The sequence below is a fragment of the Balaenoptera physalus genome, assembly GCF_965194825.1.
Source record: "Balaenoptera physalus genome assembly, chromosome: 13".
Lineage (NCBI taxonomy): Eukaryota > Metazoa > Chordata > Mammalia > Artiodactyla > Balaenopteridae > Balaenoptera > Balaenoptera physalus.
In genome coordinates, this window is record NC_138892.1 from 65,364,951 (window position 1) to 65,382,215 (window position 17,265).

The following is a 17,265-nucleotide window of genomic DNA, read 5'->3' on the forward strand; positions in this document are numbered from 1 at the left end:
ACTACTACTCCAACCCTCCTACTTCATATGGCTTCTTCAGCTCATCATTAATAACAACAATAATAGCACACACACATATATATAAAGCTGTGTGCCAGGCACCGTTCTCAGTGCTTTACATGTATTCAACTAATCCTCAGAACAATAGTAGATACTATTTCAGTTTTACAGATCTTTTTTTCTTTTAACTGAGGCACAGAGAGGCCAAGTAACTAGCCTAGGGCCACACCGTTAATAAAAAGTAGAGCTAGGATTTGAGCCGAAATAGTCTTGCCTTAGAGCTCATGCACTTCACCACTACACTAGATTTACTGCCTTTCTAATTCTCTGTTAATAGCTATTCCCCACCCTATTCCCTGCAGTCTCCTTATCACCTCACTTTCTCCTCTGCCTGGACCATAGCTGGCACCCAAGGAAAATCCCGTAACAGACCGAGGATCTCCTTTAGGTAGGCAGAGACCTGCCACTATCAACTTTTCTTAGAGAAGGTGGGACTCTTTGGATTCTGCTGAGCTGGCACTGTCTTTGAACTCACAAATCCCTTTCTTCCAAGGTAGATATGAGCTGGAGAGTAGGGGGTGGGGAGCAGCAGGATTATGGTCACCCCATCAGACCCTTTCCCTGTGCTGAAACCATGCGGACCAAAACAGTAGTCAGCACCGAGCACCGTAAGGACTGCTAGATTGTTCGCTATGAACCACATTCTGGGTACCATCTCACCACTGCCTTACAGGTATGATAACCATTTCCTATCCAAGATTTGAAAGAATTTCAGAGTAACTCCTGTGTGTATCCCTACCCACACTGTGCCTAAGAACTGGGATGAACCCAGCCATACCATACTGGTTCCTCCAAACCAGGCTTCTTGATGGAACACAGAGAAGCATCAGGGCACCGGTCAGAGGTCAGCTTTCAGTGCTGCATCATGGCTTTGGAGAAGCCCCTGCTTCTGCATTCATCCCTTCACAGCTCTCATAGCACATTCCCAGACCTGAGGGAGGGAGGCTTCCAAGTTATTAGAATCAGGGTATGTTTGTGTGGGCGTGGGTGAATGATGGAAAGGACAGATGTCTCCTTATGTCACATTCCATCATGTCTAGGGAGGAGGCAAGGACCTTTAAAGCCTTAGGGCTCTGTTGGGACCTGGGTGGAAGGAAGCACCTTCAAGCAGAGAGACATCGGTGCACCTGGTAGGTGTAAAGTGGGGTCGACTGGATGGGATAGGGGATGTTTGGGTTCTCTCTAAAGGTCCATGTTAGGGAGCAGGAGGCCTGGGTTTTGTTTCTCTGGTTCTCAGTAAGTCAGTCTCTGTCCTAAAACAACCCTCCTGGCTCATCACCTTAAAATGAAGGGTCTGTGCCCAAGGGCTGCATGTACTTTGGTGGAAAACAAATTGGGATCTGCTTCTCCCGTTGCCCCCTAAAACCCAACCAGTCAGTCTCAGAGTCTGAGGATGGAGCAGAAAGAAAGACAAGGGACAAAATTTGGGAGCTTCATAGCCTTCTATTCTTACCTGTTCCTCTCAGGAGAGGCGAATTATCCCTTCTTCAGGAACCATTGCCATACACACTCTTTTCTCCCACCTCCCCGCACCCCTCCTCTCCACTGGAACTGCTGCCATGGTTGCCAGGCATGGTTGCTAAGTCTCTGCATGGAAGGGTTGGCGTGGGCTGTGCTGCCACTAACATTACCATGGTGAATCAGGGGACACCTGGTAGAGGCTTGGGGGGAGGGATCATGTAGATGTAAGCAACAACCCCCCTGGGACAGAATGAGCCTAAAAGGTGATGGTCTTGAGCACAACTTCAGGTGGGGGTTGAGTCAGCCAGGCATTGTGGTAGTGGTGATGGAGAGATCTACACTGGGAAATAGGGGCCACTTTTATCATTTCAGTTGCTAGGGGATTAGTTTTGCCAAGGGAGCACGCCATTCCTCCTCTATACCCTCTGAGAGGGTGCAAGTGGGTATGCACCCTAGTCTGTCCTCCATAAAGCTGAGCAGAGCTCAGGCTGAGAACATTATGACCGCTAAATCCAGGCTTCTGGGCTGGGGGAGAGAGCCTGCCTCAGGGAGAGGGCTCCATGGGTGCCCAAGGACAAACATCTTAGAATGAGAGTGTGGGCAGCTTCGATGGCTAAGACAGACTCCTGTCATGCTGCACCAGCAGCCCTGAGCACAGCACTGAGAGGGTAAGGAGTTAATGGTGTGTGTGTTGGGGGGGTGACCCTTTTTGAGCTTGGAGGCAGCTCTCCCCCAGAGTCGCACAAAGGCTGCGTGAAAGCCACCGCCTCCTCCCTCCACCGCGTGGAAGCTGGTTACTCATCTCCTCTCTGCGCCCGAACGCCACTGCCGCTAAAAATAACCCCCCCAGCCGTGGGCCAGCCCCTCCTGCACCCCAACCCCATGGAAACCAGCAGAGAGTGGCAGGCGGAGACCTTGAGTTCCATTCCCATCACCTCCCTGTCGGAGAAAACAAAGTCCGAGGCAGGAAGTCAGGGGCAGAACGCTGCTGGTCAGGCACCCTGACAAGCAGGAGAATGAAGGGTTAAAACGGCGGGAAGGTTGAAGAAATGGGGGCGGGCGCTGTCAGCTTGGCGAGAACAAGAAATCCCCTGCCCACTCGTGCAGGTCCCATCAGGCTTGGGGGACAAGAGCAGTGGGAAGGGGCGCCCAATCCCGGGCCCTAGGAGGCGGTCGTGCACGTGGGGGAGGTAGCAGCGAGGAGCCGTCCTCGCCGTGTCACATGCGCGCGCACACACACAGACAGGCACACACGTGTGCCTGGGTATATATAGTCCCCAGTCGCTGGGCCTGCCGCTCTGCAGTGGGCGCCGGCTCCCCGGGCTGGGAGGGGGCTTTCGGGGCGGGTGGGAGGGTGGGGGGCCGGGGTGGGGTGGGGCAGGATGCTGGATGGCCACCTATTCTCCGAGGGGCCCGATAGCCCCCGGGAGCTCCAGGATGAGGAGTCTGGCAGCTGCCTCTGGGTGCAGAAATCAAAGCTGCTGGTGATCGAAGTGAAGACTATTTCCTGTCATTATAGTCGCCGCGCCCCTCCTCGACAGCTCATGGACTTCCAGGCCAGCCACTGGGCCCGCGGGCCCCAGAGCCGCACGTGAGTGAAGGAGGGGTAAGGGGAAGAGAGTGGTGGGGCAGGGATTGGGGTCTGGACCTTCCCGTGGGCACCAGCCAGGGCTGCTGTTCCCCCTTCTCTTTCCCACGCCTCCCCCCACCCCATCCCGAGGGCTGGGGCTTGACTCATCCCGTTTGTTTGGGGGGACAGGAGTGGGCGTGAGAAAGGGCAGGTGAGATGGGGCAGACGCTGTTAAAGTGTGTATGGAGAGATGGTGAGGAGTCCCGCTTCGACTTCAACCCTAACATATACGCACGTGCACACGCGCACCCACTCACACACTCCCCTCCACAAGGCGGCCCCAAGTGGTCTGCAGCGCTCCCAGCTCCCCGGACCTCGGCTCCCTTCCCCCACAAACTGCTCACCTGGGTTCCTGCTCATTGTCCCAGGTGTGGGCCGCGCCCGGGATCCCCTGAGCCGCCGCCCCGCCGGCCCTGGGCCTCCAGGGTGCTGCAGGAGGCGACCAACTGGCGGGCGGGGCCCCCGGCCGAGGCCCGAGCCCGGGAGCAAGAGAAAAGGAAAGCGGCATCGCAGGAGCGGGAGGCCAAGGAGACTGAGAGAAAAAGGCGCAAGGCTGGTGGGGCCCGAAGGAGTCCCCCTGGTCGGCCCCGCCCGGAGCCTCGGAACGCCCCTCGGGTGGCCCAGCCTGCAGGGCTCCCAGCTCTCTCACGGCCGGAGCGCCTGGGGTCCGTGGGGCGACCGCCCCGTCCATCCGCGCAGCCGCAGAGCAATCCAGGGGCGGCGTGGGCGGGGCCCTGGGGAGGTCGGCGGCCAGGGCCCCCCAGCTACGAAGCTCACCTGCTGCTGAGAGGTGCTGCCGGAATGGCCCCGCGACGCCGCTGGGACCGGCCGCCACCCTACGTGGCTCCACCCTCTTACGAAGGCCCCCACAGGACCCTGGGGACTAAGCGAGGACCCGAGCCCTCGCAGGCGCCCGCCTCTTCAACCCCTGCTCCGACCAGGACAGAGGGAGGGTGCGCAAAGAAGAGGCTAGATCCTCGGATCTACCGGGACGTCCTAGGGGCCTGGGGTCTCCGTCAGGGCCGGGGTCTCCTGGGGGGATCCCCAGGCTGTGGAACAGCCAGGCCAAGGCTGGAGTCCGGTAAGGGGGCCGCGGAGAGAAGCCTGAGGCTGGCTGCTGCTGCTGGCCTGAAGAGTGGTAGCGACGGCCATCCCCAAGCCAAAGCTACTGGGAACCCAGGCACGGAGACAGTTCCTGCAGGGTCTGCACCTGCCACTCCCAGCCCCCCGCGCCCTGCTCCCAGGTCCAGGCCCCATCCCAAGGGCTCCGGGGAAGGGAGAGAAGGGAGAGAACAGAGCTGGCTCCCCAAGTGCTGGATGCCCTCCGTTAAAAAGCAGCCGCCCCGACATAGCCAGACCCTCCCCAGACCCTGGGCTCCGGGAGGCACGGGATGGAGGGAGTCCCTGGGTCATAGAGAGGAGGCAGGACCCGAGACCTTGGAGGGTTGGAAGGCGACCCGCCGCCCCCACACCCTGCCCCGAAGTTCCCGTGGCCCGGCTCGTGGGGAAGGCGTCTTTGTCATTGACGCCACTTGCGTGGTGATACGGTCCCAGTATGTTCCGACCCCTCGAACCCAGCATGTGCAGCTTTTGCCCGCTGGGGTGCCGCGCCTTGTGGGGAATGCCCCCACCCAACTGAAGCCCAACAAGGAGGAGGGAGAGGGGGCCGCGGTCCTTCCCTCCCCTTGCCGAAAGCTGCTGTTGAGCAGTCGCCCTTCACACCAGCCCGGTGGGGGACGTGGGCTCGAAGCTGAGGGCGGGAAGTCCGCGGACTCCTCACTGGAGGAGCGCGCCTCCCGCATCTTGGGGCTCCCGGTCGGCGAAGTAAACCTGCAGGATGCCCCCACGCAGCCAGGTAGCCCAGAGCATTCAGCCTTAGGCCCAGCGGCTTCGGGAGGCGCGCGCGGTGCCGAGGGCTCGGAGGAAGTGGCGGCAGTCCCGCGGCGCGCAGGCCGGGGCTGGGCGCGGACCCCGGGGCCCTATGCCGGGGCCCTGCGGGAAGCCGTGTCCCGCATCCGCCGCCACACCGCCCCGGACTCCGACTCCGACGAAGCTGCGGAGCTCAGCGTCCATAGCAGCTCTTCTGATGGAAGCGACACAGAAGCCTCGGGCGCCTCCTGGCGGAACGAGCGGACCGGGCCCCCGGAAGGCGGGAAGGCAGCCGAGCTGAGCGACAATATCCGAGAGATTCTAGATGTCATCAGCCGAACCGAGGAGGTCCTCTTCGGGGGCGAGGGACACTAAGGGGACCCCACAGGGAAATAGGGAGCGACAGTGAGAGGCCCTTTATTGTATTTGTGTCCCCTTTCTTCCTCACAGACTTCCTTGTACCTCTTACCTATACCCGTTCCCATACTCAAAATAGAAGGCGCACAGATGAAAGGAAAGGGAGCTTATGTCAATTCATGATTTTTTTTTTTTCAGGAGAGATGAGGGTGCGCAGTAGACTTTAACTTTTGCTCCATTCAGGGCACTCGGGTAAGGTCTTCAGCAGGGGCCGACGCACTAGGCATGGAGTTGAGCAGAGAGGCCTAGCCAGGATAAGGCAGGAGAACAGGGATGAGATAGTCATAGGGCAACTTCAGGGCAGGGCCTCTGGGCAGGAGGGGGAAAGTGATGGAGAGGCTTCGGACTGAGGTGACCAGGTGGTGGAGAGGCCCTTGGCAGAAGAGGAGGGGCTCTTGGCAGAAGCCACCAGCAAAGCAGAAAGAGGACTCACTTTGGTGTCACAGGTTTTGGCTCCCAATCCCAACTCTGACACTGGTTTGCTGGGTGACCTTAGGCAAGTCGCCTCCCCTCTCCAGGCCCTATAGTATGTAAAACAGGGGAGTTCTAACGTCCATCCCTGATGTTTTGGAGTCCTTGGGGAGGCGTTTATCTACTCCTCGCCTCCACAAGCCAAGACAGTTAGGAATAAGTGAACAGAGTCTGAGGGTCCCTGGGTGGCTTCTTTGACACCTGCATTCACTCTCAATTCAAGAGACTGTGCAGTGTTTGCAGAAGAGCCGAGTAAGTGGGCAAGGGCTTCTATTCCAGTCTCAGGTTTAGGCGTAGGACCCCCAAGGCAGTGCAGGGTGGTGGCCTTGTCACTGTCCCTGGCTTGTGGTGGTCTGAGCTGAGCGGCTTGGGACTTTTTTAGGCCTTCCCCTTTTCCTCCTCCCCGGTGTTCCTTAGCGATGCTCTGAATAGTTACCACGATTTCCCACTCAGGTGGTATCACCCATCTGAAAGAACCCTGAGAATGTCTTGCATGTCTGCCTCTTCCAGAAACCAGCCAGGGAAGGAAGAGGGAGGCTGGTCCCCAAAAGCCTGTAGGTGTGGGGTGTGATACTCGCTGTAGCCACTACGGGGCGCGCGCAGGTCGCGGATTTCCCTGGTAGCTAGTCCGCGAGTCCCTCCAACCCCGGCACTGCCAGTTAATCAATTGCTCCCGAGTTACTGCGCGCGTGTCCCCCGCCTTGCTGTCTCCAGTCTTGCGAGATCGGGAGCAGGCCTCTGGCCTTGCAGACCTCTGGAGCGCGCGGAGCCCCTCTTTGTACTATCCACACCAAACGGCTTGGGACCCAGACATTGAAGTATTTTTTTTTTCTTCGATCTCGGGCACCTCTTCTGTCTCTATTTACTAGCCATGTGAACTTGGTCAAATCACTTCACCTCCCTGAGCCTCAGTTTCCTCATCCGTCAAATGGGGGTTTATAAACACCTACCTCGCAGGGTTGTTGTGAGGACTTAATGCGATAATGTATGTAAAGCGCCTTGCACAGTGCCTGGTACACAGTAGGCGCTCAATAAATCTAAGCTTCCCTTTGTCCAGCCTTGACATCTTCTTCCTTTCACCGACCTATTCCCCATAGTGTCCCTCCCCCAGGGCTCCTGCGCTTCTTCCCGCCTGGTGGGCGGTGGAGGAGACTCCTTTATTGGATGGAAACTCCCTGCCCACCCCTGTCTCCCCCAGGCCGGACTCTCCGTTCCTTGCCCCCCACCCCACCCCCGCTGGCTCTTCCCATTGCCCCGATGCCCTCCCCCCACCCCCCATTCCGGGCAAGGGCTGAGTCAGCCTGGGTAAATTTAGCCGCCGACTCGGCAGGCGCGGGGGCTTCGCTCAGACTCAGTCTCCGAGTCCTGGCCCGGCCCTCGGCCCCGCCTCTGCCCCCCACCCCCACGGAGTCCTGCCAACTCCAACTCAGGCTCAGCGTTCAGATCCCAAGCCCCGCTCTCAAACCGCGTATAGTTTTGGTCTCCAATTATCTCAGTGTCACTCCCCACCCGCACCAGGAGAGGCTGGGCAGGACGGGGAGGGGGCAGGGTAGGGAGGCCGCTGGACCGGACCCTAAGCCGGGCCTTGGTTCAGTGGAATGGGGCGGGGGGAGGGTGTCCTCTTTGGGCTTTGAACCTAAATGGAGAACCTCGGTCAGAGTCACCCAGGAAGGTCCTTCCATTCCAGAAGCTGCCTGGAACCCACACTGCCAGGTTTCAAGTTAGCTCTTGCTGGAGGAAGTAAAGTAATTGGGGTTCACCTTGGGCAGAGATCAAAGGTTCCTGAGTTCTGTCTCCCTTCCACCTACAATTCTAACTTCTACCGATTATAACTACTGAGCATTTACTGAGCACCTGAGGGGAACCAGGCACTAAGCTGGGTTCCAGGAAAGAGATGAGTAACACCTGCCTGACAATGGGGTGAAGAGGAAAACACACAAATAATGATAGATTGAGCAGTGGGTGTTAAGTACTCTAAGGAATCAAACAAGGCAGATTGTATGGATTTTATGAGATCAGGAAAGGCTCCATGGAGGAGGTGGCATCTGAGATAGAATTCGGGGAAAGAGGTTCCAAGTAGAGGGAAGAGCAAAAATAGAGGCATGGACATAGGGGAACAGGGTATGTTTAGGAAATTATCAAATGGTCTGGTTTGACTGGAGTTGAGGATACATTCAGAGGAGTTGTGGAAGATAAAGGCAGGAGTGAAACCTGAGGCCAGGCTGGGGTGAGCCTGGTCCAGCTGAGGGGTGTGTGCCTTTGACCTCTGGGCCTGAGAAGAGGATGGACTTCAGGCTAGGAGGAAGACTGAGGAAGACCAGGGCAGTGGCGAGAGCATCTGCCTGGAATTTGCTGTAGCCCAGGGGCTCCAGGGCTCTGGGGCTGGCAGGAGAGGTGAGCTGCATGGGAAAGTGGAGGGGCTGGCCTTGTGGAGGTGGTCTCCACTATGCTGCCTGGGCCTCTTTGAGGCTGAGCACACAGGAGGCCAGTTTCTAAGAGCTTACCCACACTGCTATCATTGTTAGAGAACTATGGTAGTGTTGTGTTCAGAACACGGACTCTGGGACCTGGCAGCCTGGGTTTAAATCTTGTACCTACCTCATACTAGCCGTATGACCTTGGGCAATTACTCAACCTCTCTGTGCCTTGGTATCCTCAGTTATAAAATGAGGTTATTAATAGTGCTTTTTCATAGGCTTGTTGGGAGGATGAAATGATTCAATATGTAAAGCACTTGGAACAACGCCTGGTACATAGTAAGTGATATATGTGTTAAGCTCTGATTATTATTTCTCTCTAGGGCTATGTCATTAGTGTTGGGGTATTGGGCTAGGAGACGGGAAGAGAGAGTAGAGGTAAGGGAAGAGGAGGAACAGGCAGCAGAGGCGGAGAGTAGAGGGGATCCCTGGGGTGGAGACAAACAGCCCCTTGAACGGGTGAATGGTGTACTGGGAGCACTTGGGTGGTTAAGATGCCAGTGCACTAGGCCCCCCCCCCCCACCCAGGACTCCCTTTATCTTTGCCTAAGGGTGGAATCAGCACCAGCTGCTAAAGATCTGGGGAGAAAGGGAGAGAGAGGAGAAGAGGAGGAGCTAGTGCAGGTCTCCGGGCCAGCCCTTGGTGAGCCATATCTCAGACTGGCCCTGCAGGGCCCTGTGGGTGGGAGGCTGGAGACTCCCTGCTGTGAAAATGACTTCTAAATCTGGCTGTGTCTGCCAGCCAGCCAGCCTCAAGACAGAGGCCACAACTACCTCTCTCCTCCCACCCCCACCTTGGGACAGCCTCACAGGTCAGGAGTAGGACGGCAAAGCTGGAGGGTGTGGTCAGGTGGGGGCAGCAGCCCTCAGGTTAGCGCAGGATGCTCCTACCCTCCCAATAGCCAGATTCTTCTCAGGGAAGCCCTTTTCTGAATGGGTCCCGGTTAATATGGCCTTAGAGGAGCTAAGAGCCCCCTCCCCCTTCAGACTTTCAGGAGAGCCCTGGGACTTCCCTAGATCGGCCACAAATGGGTAATGAAACAAAGAACCAGGCCATAACTCTGGCGTGTGTGGAAGTGTGTGAGGAGGAGAGGACAAGCCAAGATGGCTGAACATGAATAGTAGTGGTAGTGTGCAAAATGTGTCTGTGGGGAAGAGAGTCGGCATTCACTCAGTTATTCATTTGTTCACACACCCATTAAACCTGCATGCCAGGTCCTAGGGACACACAAGAGACTCAGACATGTTACCTATCTTCAGGGAGCTCACAAATCTAGGGTGTGTGTGAGACAGGGTAAGGGATGTGGAAGAGGAAACTACAGAGTCATCACCGTGCAGGCGGTACAATATAATATATGTTGATGAAGACATTCCAGAGGGTCTACGTGAGCATGAAGGAAGGAACAGCTCCCAAACTATGACTTCTGGGGAGTCAAAATATAGCCAGGCCTCTGGAAGACCAGTCACTGAGGGTGCACCGGTTAGTGAAGGAAGACTCGGCCTGGACACTCTTCTCTCTTCTGTGTGTCCTGGCATGGGGTAGGCTCCCTCCCTTGAAGCCCCTGGTACTACATAGCCTTTGTGAATCTTTTTTAGAGAAGACTTGCTTCATCCAGCCATCTATCTATGCATGCATGCATCCATCCTTTTGTTCATTCATCCATGCATCCATGCATGCATGCGTCCATCTATACATCCCACCCATCCATTTATCCATTCAGCCACCAACTCATCTGTCATCCTTCCATCCATTTATCCATCTATCCATTCATTCATCCATCCATCCATCTATCTTAACGAGGGCATATGATGTGCCTAGCTCAGTGTTGCAAGAGATGCCAAGATGAACAAAACACAGAGTCCATGTCCTCAGAAAGCTAGAAGCCAATAGGAAACTGAATAACATACACAGATCACCACCCATGGAACAGCCAGTATGTGCTGTTAATGAAAGTCCTGCCAAGAAGGTGCTTCAGGAGGCAGGGCCACTTTGCCAAGGGAAATTAGAAGAGCTTCAAGAGGAAGGAAGCTTTGAGGTGGATTTCAGCAGGGGGAGATGGGGAAGAGGTTCATTCCAAGGTGTGAGTGAAGGTAGAGAGGTGGGAAAGCGCACAGATTTCACTGGGAGCAAAGGCACTGGGGAAGGCAGAGCTGCAGAGGGGTGGGATCCTGGAATGATGTGTGGGAGCCAAATCATGAAGTGTCCCTGGGAAGCAAGGATAAAACATTTGAGCTTTAGTGAGAGGAATTGACGGAGAGGTGAGGGGCAGAGAGTTTTTGTAGAATTCCCTACTGGACCATGAGCTACTCAAGAGTAGTGCCTTTGATTTAGCTTCATATCACCTACGAGCTTGGCCTGGAGCAGGCTCTCAGCAAATGCTGGCAGAAGGAAGGAACAAATGATAAAACTGTGCCACAGGAACACTGGCACAGCAATTCAGGGTCAACATATAGGGGGAGGGGTGGCTGCTGCCTGATGTGACCACCCCCTGCTGGGAGGGATGACCCTGTTTCCTTTGCTGGGGTCTCGCAGGAGCTCTCCCAAGAGGCACCACAAGGTGGCGCTGTTCCAACTGTAGCGCTGAGTTCTGCCAAGGTCCTTGACACCGGCAGCTGGTGAATTGCCTGTTCAAGAACTGTCCGGGGATGGTCAGAACTTCTTTTCAGCAAGTCCTGAGGCAAAATGAAGAGTCTGCGTGCAGCTCTGCAAGAGAAGAGTCGACAGATCTTAACCCCAATGAAAGTACAGGCCTCACCCATCCATTCATCTGACAGGATCTACTATGTGCCAGGTACAATGTTAGGCTCTTGGAAAACAACAGTGACGAAGACACAGTCTCTGCCCTCCAGGAGCTCACCATCCAGTCCTGTCCAAATCTTCCTTTGCTATCTTTCTCTATCTCTCTCTTTTACACACACACAGACACACACACACCTGTTCCCCAGGGCCAATCCCCTTGACCTGGGAAGCCATCTCCATGTGAAATCTACTCTTCGGCACTGCTCACCCCTTCAAATCCAAGTTTCTCCCTATGGTTATTGCATGGCCACATTAGCGTGAGCCCTGGATGCTCCTTCCTGGGATGGCTCCTCTGGCTCTTCCCCTGAGCTCCCTCACGAGCCCTTTCCTATTCTTTCTCCCCACCTCCCCCGTCATACCCACACTACTCTGCCAGCCCTGAAAGCTTTAGGGACCTCCCTAAAGTACACCTGGTATGGGATGGGGCCTCCTAATACCCTAGAGCTCAGGAGGCTACAGGGACATGAAGGTGGATCCACAGAAGGGTCCTGGGAGACCCTGGTGCCACAAACCCAGAGATGGGGCGTTGGAGAGTCCAGAAAACCAAATACCTCAAGACATGCCCCTCTGTGGCTTGAGGGCTCTGCCTGCCAAACCTGTCCCCAGACAGGCTGCCTTCTCTTCTCGCCTGCTTTGGAGGCACCAGGCCTCTCCCTGCCTGCAACTCCATACTGGTGGGGAGGTGAAGCATTATGGGACATTGTCCACTTTCCCATCATGCTCCAGGGCTCCACTCAGCCCTTGGCGGGTTTGGGAGAGGAGAGGAGGAGGGTTGGTGCTGAGAGTGGGAGCCAGGCCCATCGAGGTCCCGGGAGTGAATGCCGCATTGTTGGCCAGGCCAGAGTCACAGATAATTACCTCAATTAGTGACAATGGGAGAGTAATAAATACAGGCTTAGTGTCTCCTACCCCACCAGGGCTCCAAAGATTAATCCAGGCTGACGGGCGGGCCCTGAAAGGCGTGATGGACAATTCATTAAACTCCCCAAATGCCGCACAACCTGGGCGTGAAGGCTGAGTTAGCCCCCTGGGGGCTGCGCCTTTGTCCCGATTGTGTGTCTCCGCCACAGCAGAGCCGGGCAGCCCCCAGAGAGCGGGGAGGTGAGTGGGGCTCCCCGAGCCGGGCCAGGCGGCGGGGGGATTAGGCCTCGGTCCGGCCTTGGTTGCCCTGGCACACCAGCCCGGCCGGGCTGGAATGTCCGTGGGGGGGAGCCGGCCGAGCGGAGGGGCGGGGCCGACAAGGTGGGGTAAGGGGGGCGCACAAAACCGGGGGCAGGAGGAGTTAATTAGACGCCAGCCGAGGAGGGCGAGGGGCCACAATAGGGCTGAGGGTCCGCCAGGGCCGGCCCCTTCACTTCCGAGGATTAATAGGGAGGAGAGAAAAGGGAGGGGTTTGGCTCTGGGGGAGGAGAGCTGGGAGCTTTCCAGGATGGCACTGCCCCCTCTTGCCCAGCTTGCTACCTACTTGGCAAGTGGCTGGGAAGCAGGAGGCTCTGGCAGCCTGGGCAGGTGCCCCCCAGCATCCTACAGAGTGGCTTTCTTCCTTGTGTGGCACCTACGTTGGTAGGATGATTGGACAGGGAGGAGAGAAAGGACCCTCTCATTTATCAGGGAAGTAGTAGAAGCAGGAATGTTTAGGGGCCCTGTTCTCAATGTCCCCCCTACCCCCTGCCCAACCTACTCTGAGACAGGACCAGGAGCCTGAAGATTTACTTCCTGATGAGGCTGCCAGGTTAAAGCCAAGAAATCTGTAGGAGGGGCTGGAGCTGGTGTGAGCGCATGGGAGTAGGGGCTGCTGTGTGCGTGTACATACACGGGCATGTGCTTGTATGTGCAGACATGCTTGTGCACAGGGCATTCAGCAGGCCCTCTGTTAATGTCTGTTGAGTCAATGAATGAATTTTGGTGTTGGGTGTGAGGAGGAGAAGTGGCGCTGGGCTCCACCGTGACACACAGTGAATGGACTTGGGCCCTTTCATTCTGAGCTTCCAGCCATGGCCCAAGGAGGATGGGGACCCCACCTCTGAGCAGATGAGCAAATGTCCAGGAAAAATGAAGTGGCAGTGGCTCCTTCCCTTTGAAAAGGGCAAAAAAAAAAAAGCAGTAGCCTCTTGGAAGCCCCACTTCCTCCTGGGCCCCAGGGAACAGGGCAGCCCTGGCTCCTCCCTAGGAGCCACCCCACCCTATACCCTCCCAGGGGATGACAAGGGAGCGAGTTGGCGGCAGTTCCCTGGGCATATTTATAACCTGCTGCTCGCTCACCAGCGTCTGCTTTTAGCCCAGACGGGGGAGGGGGCAGGGGGGTGGTCTGTCTCATGCTGGGCGCCCTGGCTGGGTGTGGAAAGAGTGAGTAAGGGTGAGTGGTGGGCAGCTCTGCATGGATATTCCTGCTCACACCACAGCCAAACAGCTTATTTTCTCCTCATTTTGTTATTTTTCTCCCTCTGGCCTGGAGAGGAGGACTGAGCCAGCCTGAGGTTGGGGGGTGGGTGCTAGACCCTGGGGTATTTGCAGTCCCACTGACAGGATTTTTCCAGGGTGCGTGTGGCAGGGTGTGTGTGGTGCCAGCTTGCTGACCCTCCGGGGACTGTGCAGGCTCAGTCCTCTCAGCTTTTCCGCCCTCCCCCCGCCCAGGATATTTCAGGACGAGTGCCTCCCTCACTCATTGAGGCCGACCCTGTGTCCGGGGTCCCTGCCAGTCTCAGATCCCACCTGAAGATCAGAGGTGGGTGGGAGGATAGCCTGGGTAGATAGGGCTAGCTGGGGCATTAGGCCCATTCCTGATAGCACTAGCCTATGGTGACCCCCCTGAGCCCGCTCTGGGCCCTAAGACCTTTGTGAGGCCTCTCTCTAGGCACAGCTGCTTTCCTCCCCAGGATTTACCTGCCCGGTGTGAGGATGGCACAGATGATCATAATAAATAATTAGCTCCTATGTAGTGCTTTGCAGATCCTACAGCCCTTTTGCTTGCTTTTTTCCTTTTTATCATTGCACGCCCCCTTGAGGGCCCAGCCCCATTCTGTACTTCCCTACCCCCTCCCTTGAAGTCCCAGTGCCTGGAAGTGAAGGGCCTCCATGCTGAGGACTTGAGTATGGCAGTCTGTCCTTCAACCTCATGCATGTTCAGAGGGCTTTACACTTCACTGAGCTCTCACTGCACTGCTCCCATTATCGTGACAACATCTGTTGATGTGCTTGATTCCCTGGCCAGACTGTAAACTTCTCCAGGCAGGCTCTATGGCTCATATATCACTATATCCCCAGCATTTGGCATATATGCCTGGCACAGAAGAGGTGTCAGCAAGTGCTCAAACGACACGAGGTTTCACATACATGGTCTCCTCTGAACTTTATCACCTTCCTGAAGAAGACTAAGTACCTAATAACCATCCCTGTTGAATAGACAAAGCCACTGAGGCTGAGAAAAGAACGGAATTTTTGAAAGTCCAGTTAGGACCAGAACAGGATTCACTTTTTCCCTTGCTCTTCTTCCAGCTCCTATGTGTCAGCTCAGCTCAGAGCCTCCCAGCTTCCAGGCCTGAAAGCAGATATTGATTCTAGTTTTTAGAGTTAGAAATTAGGCAAGAGTGGTTGGGTACAGCCGCGAACCTTTCGACTCCCCACCGTGCTGCTCCTCCCCGAATCTGGGTATTGTCTAGCAGGGTCCCAAGCCCCCCTCCTGCCTCTGGCAGCCCATTAACTTCATGCTTTGGGATCTGGGCGATCTAATAACTCGTTGGATTATAGACTGGACATTCTTTGCAGGGGGTTCTTTACTGGAAACCAAGGCCTGTCAGGTGCCTTCTACCCAGGATCAATAAGATTTCTATTCCTCCCCCTCAACTGCCCATCAGAGCTGAGCTGATGCTAGCTTGCTGGATGGAGAGAAAGGAAAAGGGATGTCATTGCAGGGTTGAGCAGCTCCTGGCTCCACTTCCCTACCCCCACACATATCCCAAAGGCCAACAGGGGTCAGAGTTCACACAGCCAGGGAGAGGTGGGAGGCAGCAACAACAGCAAGAGTCCTGGGGAGAGGGGGAAATGCTCTAGTAGGCTGGGATCAGTTGTTGCCCTTGGGGGTGCGGTGCTTCATAGCTCCCCCCTGCTCTTTGGGTCCTCCCCTAGGGGGAAGTGGTAGGATGAGGGACAGGCATTAGAGCTTAGGAAGCGGTTGGTGTTTGTCTGAAGTAAGGTTAAGGCTAAGGGTGGACCTAGACCTAGGGAAAGGGAGTGGATTAGAGTTAGAGGTAGGTTTCAGGCTGTGGGCAGGATTAGTACTCCCCTCCAATCTGGTGAAATGCACACAGAGGTCTCATACTGGTGTTGTTACTAACAGAATCCTCATTTGGGCTCTTTATGGGAATGGCTAGATTCATGGTTTGGTTATGGACCACACTTGGGTTTCCTTTCGGTAACACTGGTTTAAGTCTAGCCTCTATTTGAATTCTAACCCTACCGCTCCTTTCTTCTCCCCCATCATCATCTCTGAGCTTTTGGGTCCAGGAATAGAGCCTATCACCTGTTACCTGGATCCTACTTAGCCCAAGGTTTGGAAGCTGGCATCCTAATATGGCATTTCCTTGTCTTGGGAAGGGGAGTGGCTTCCCCATTGCCCAACACCCTGACCACAGCTGGCCCAGATAGGCTTTGGGGTCCAAAAGCTGTCCACCAGGAGCAGCAGCACCCTTTCTGTTTGGGGTTTCTCTTTCTCTTTCTTCTTTGGTTTCTTTTCAGAACACCATCATAGCTGTCACTCAGAGCGATTTTCACAGCAGCTCATCTGCATAGGAAAGGCAGGCTCCAAGTTTGTTTGTTTCATCCCCTCTCAGCAAGGGAAGAAACTGAGGAAGTTATGGACTTGCCTAATATCACAGAGCCAGTTGGTGTTCAAAGAGGAAGAAGGACCTCGCAGCATCTTTTGATTCCTGACCGGGTTCTTCTGGGGATCTGGATCCCCAGTGGCCTCACTAGGGTCATCCAAGGGACAGAATCTCAGAGTCCTCTTCTAGGGTCAGGAAACCAGTTCCCCAACAATGTATCCTATTTGTTTAAAGGAGGTAAGCAATAGTGTGTTCTGGATTCAAGGAAAAGCCACCAAGTCATTGATAAAAATAGAGATTTTATTCTGCAGAGGAAGATACTACATGGGTGGGGGCGAGGAGCCACTAATAGCTACAGTGGAAGGAAATACTGATTCCGGAATGCAAAGGCATCTTTGAGAAAGTGGGGAGAGGAAAAGAGGGGTCAGAAAAGGCTGGAGGGCAAAAGGAGAGAAGAATGGAGAGGATTGGGTTGGGTGGAGGTGGTCTCTGCAAACCAGGCTGGAACCCAGCACAATAAATAGTTTTATTTACAACAACCAAACTTGTGGCTTTTTATCCACGTTTCAGTGCAAATTATTTACACACTGATGAGGAGGCAGGACAGGAAGGGGGTAGGAGGTGGCTGAGGGAGGCATGGCTGGCAGCTGTTCAATGGCTCCACGACAGAGGCTGGAAGAATGGGGATATTTCTGCGGGGTCCCCCAACCTCATGTTCCACATCACCACAGCTGCCCTTTCACCCTGAACCTCCCGCTTCAGCTGTAGGTGGGGAGGACAAAGGCCCTGGTGCTCAGGTGTGTGTTCAGGGTCTGCACCCTTGGCAGGAGAATGGGAAGGGCATGTGGGGACCTGGAAAAAACGGAGGATAAAGGAGAGGGAGAGAGGCAGGCAGATTGCTGGCGCGGTGGAGGAGACAGAGCTACACGTCAGGAGCTGACCCTGATGGAGGAGGGGACGAATCCTTCTCCCACCTCCTGGCCAAGCAGGGGGCAGTGCAACAAGGGGTCTCCTGCGGAGATGGAGGGAGGTAGGTCTGGGGCAGGTCAGTCAGGATGGCAAGAGGGTTCATGCCGCCCCAGGCAAATGGTTTCAGGAGTCCCCAGGTAGGAGGAGGTGGGAGAAATGATCGGATACGTAGCAGTCGCGGAGTGTGGCTGAAGGGGCTGGGTGGGCGAGGATCTGGGTCTTAGGTGCCAGCGAATCTGTTTGGGGGTGGGCTTGCCGAGAACGCTCCTAGGGATGAGTCCGCGCAGCGCC

At 55.7% G+C, this 17,265-nt stretch overlaps 1 protein-coding gene across 3 annotated transcripts; it reads left to right on the plus strand.

The window, feature by feature from the left end:
• The first annotated feature begins 53 nt into the window (after positions 1 to 53).
• Positions 54 to 6,964, plus strand: DDN (dendrin). Of its 3 annotated transcripts, none has more exons than XM_082421364.1 (3): positions 54 to 1,190; positions 2,991 to 3,112; positions 3,520 to 6,964. In XM_082421364.1, the coding sequence occupies exons 2-3, from the start codon at positions 3,066 to 3,068 to the stop codon at positions 5,393 to 5,395; spliced, it is 1,923 nt and encodes a 640-aa protein (XP_082277490.1). In that variant the 5' UTR covers positions 54 to 1,190; positions 2,991 to 3,065; the 3' UTR covers positions 5,396 to 6,964. The 3 variants fall into 3 exon arrangements, with proteins under 3 accessions (XP_082277490.1, XP_082277488.1, XP_082277489.1); XM_082421362.1 differs by having other exon boundaries at positions 3,041 to 3,112; XM_082421363.1 differs by lacking the exon at positions 54 to 1,190 and having other exon boundaries at positions 2,898 to 3,112.
• Positions 6,965 to 17,265: the final 10,301 nt, after the last annotated feature.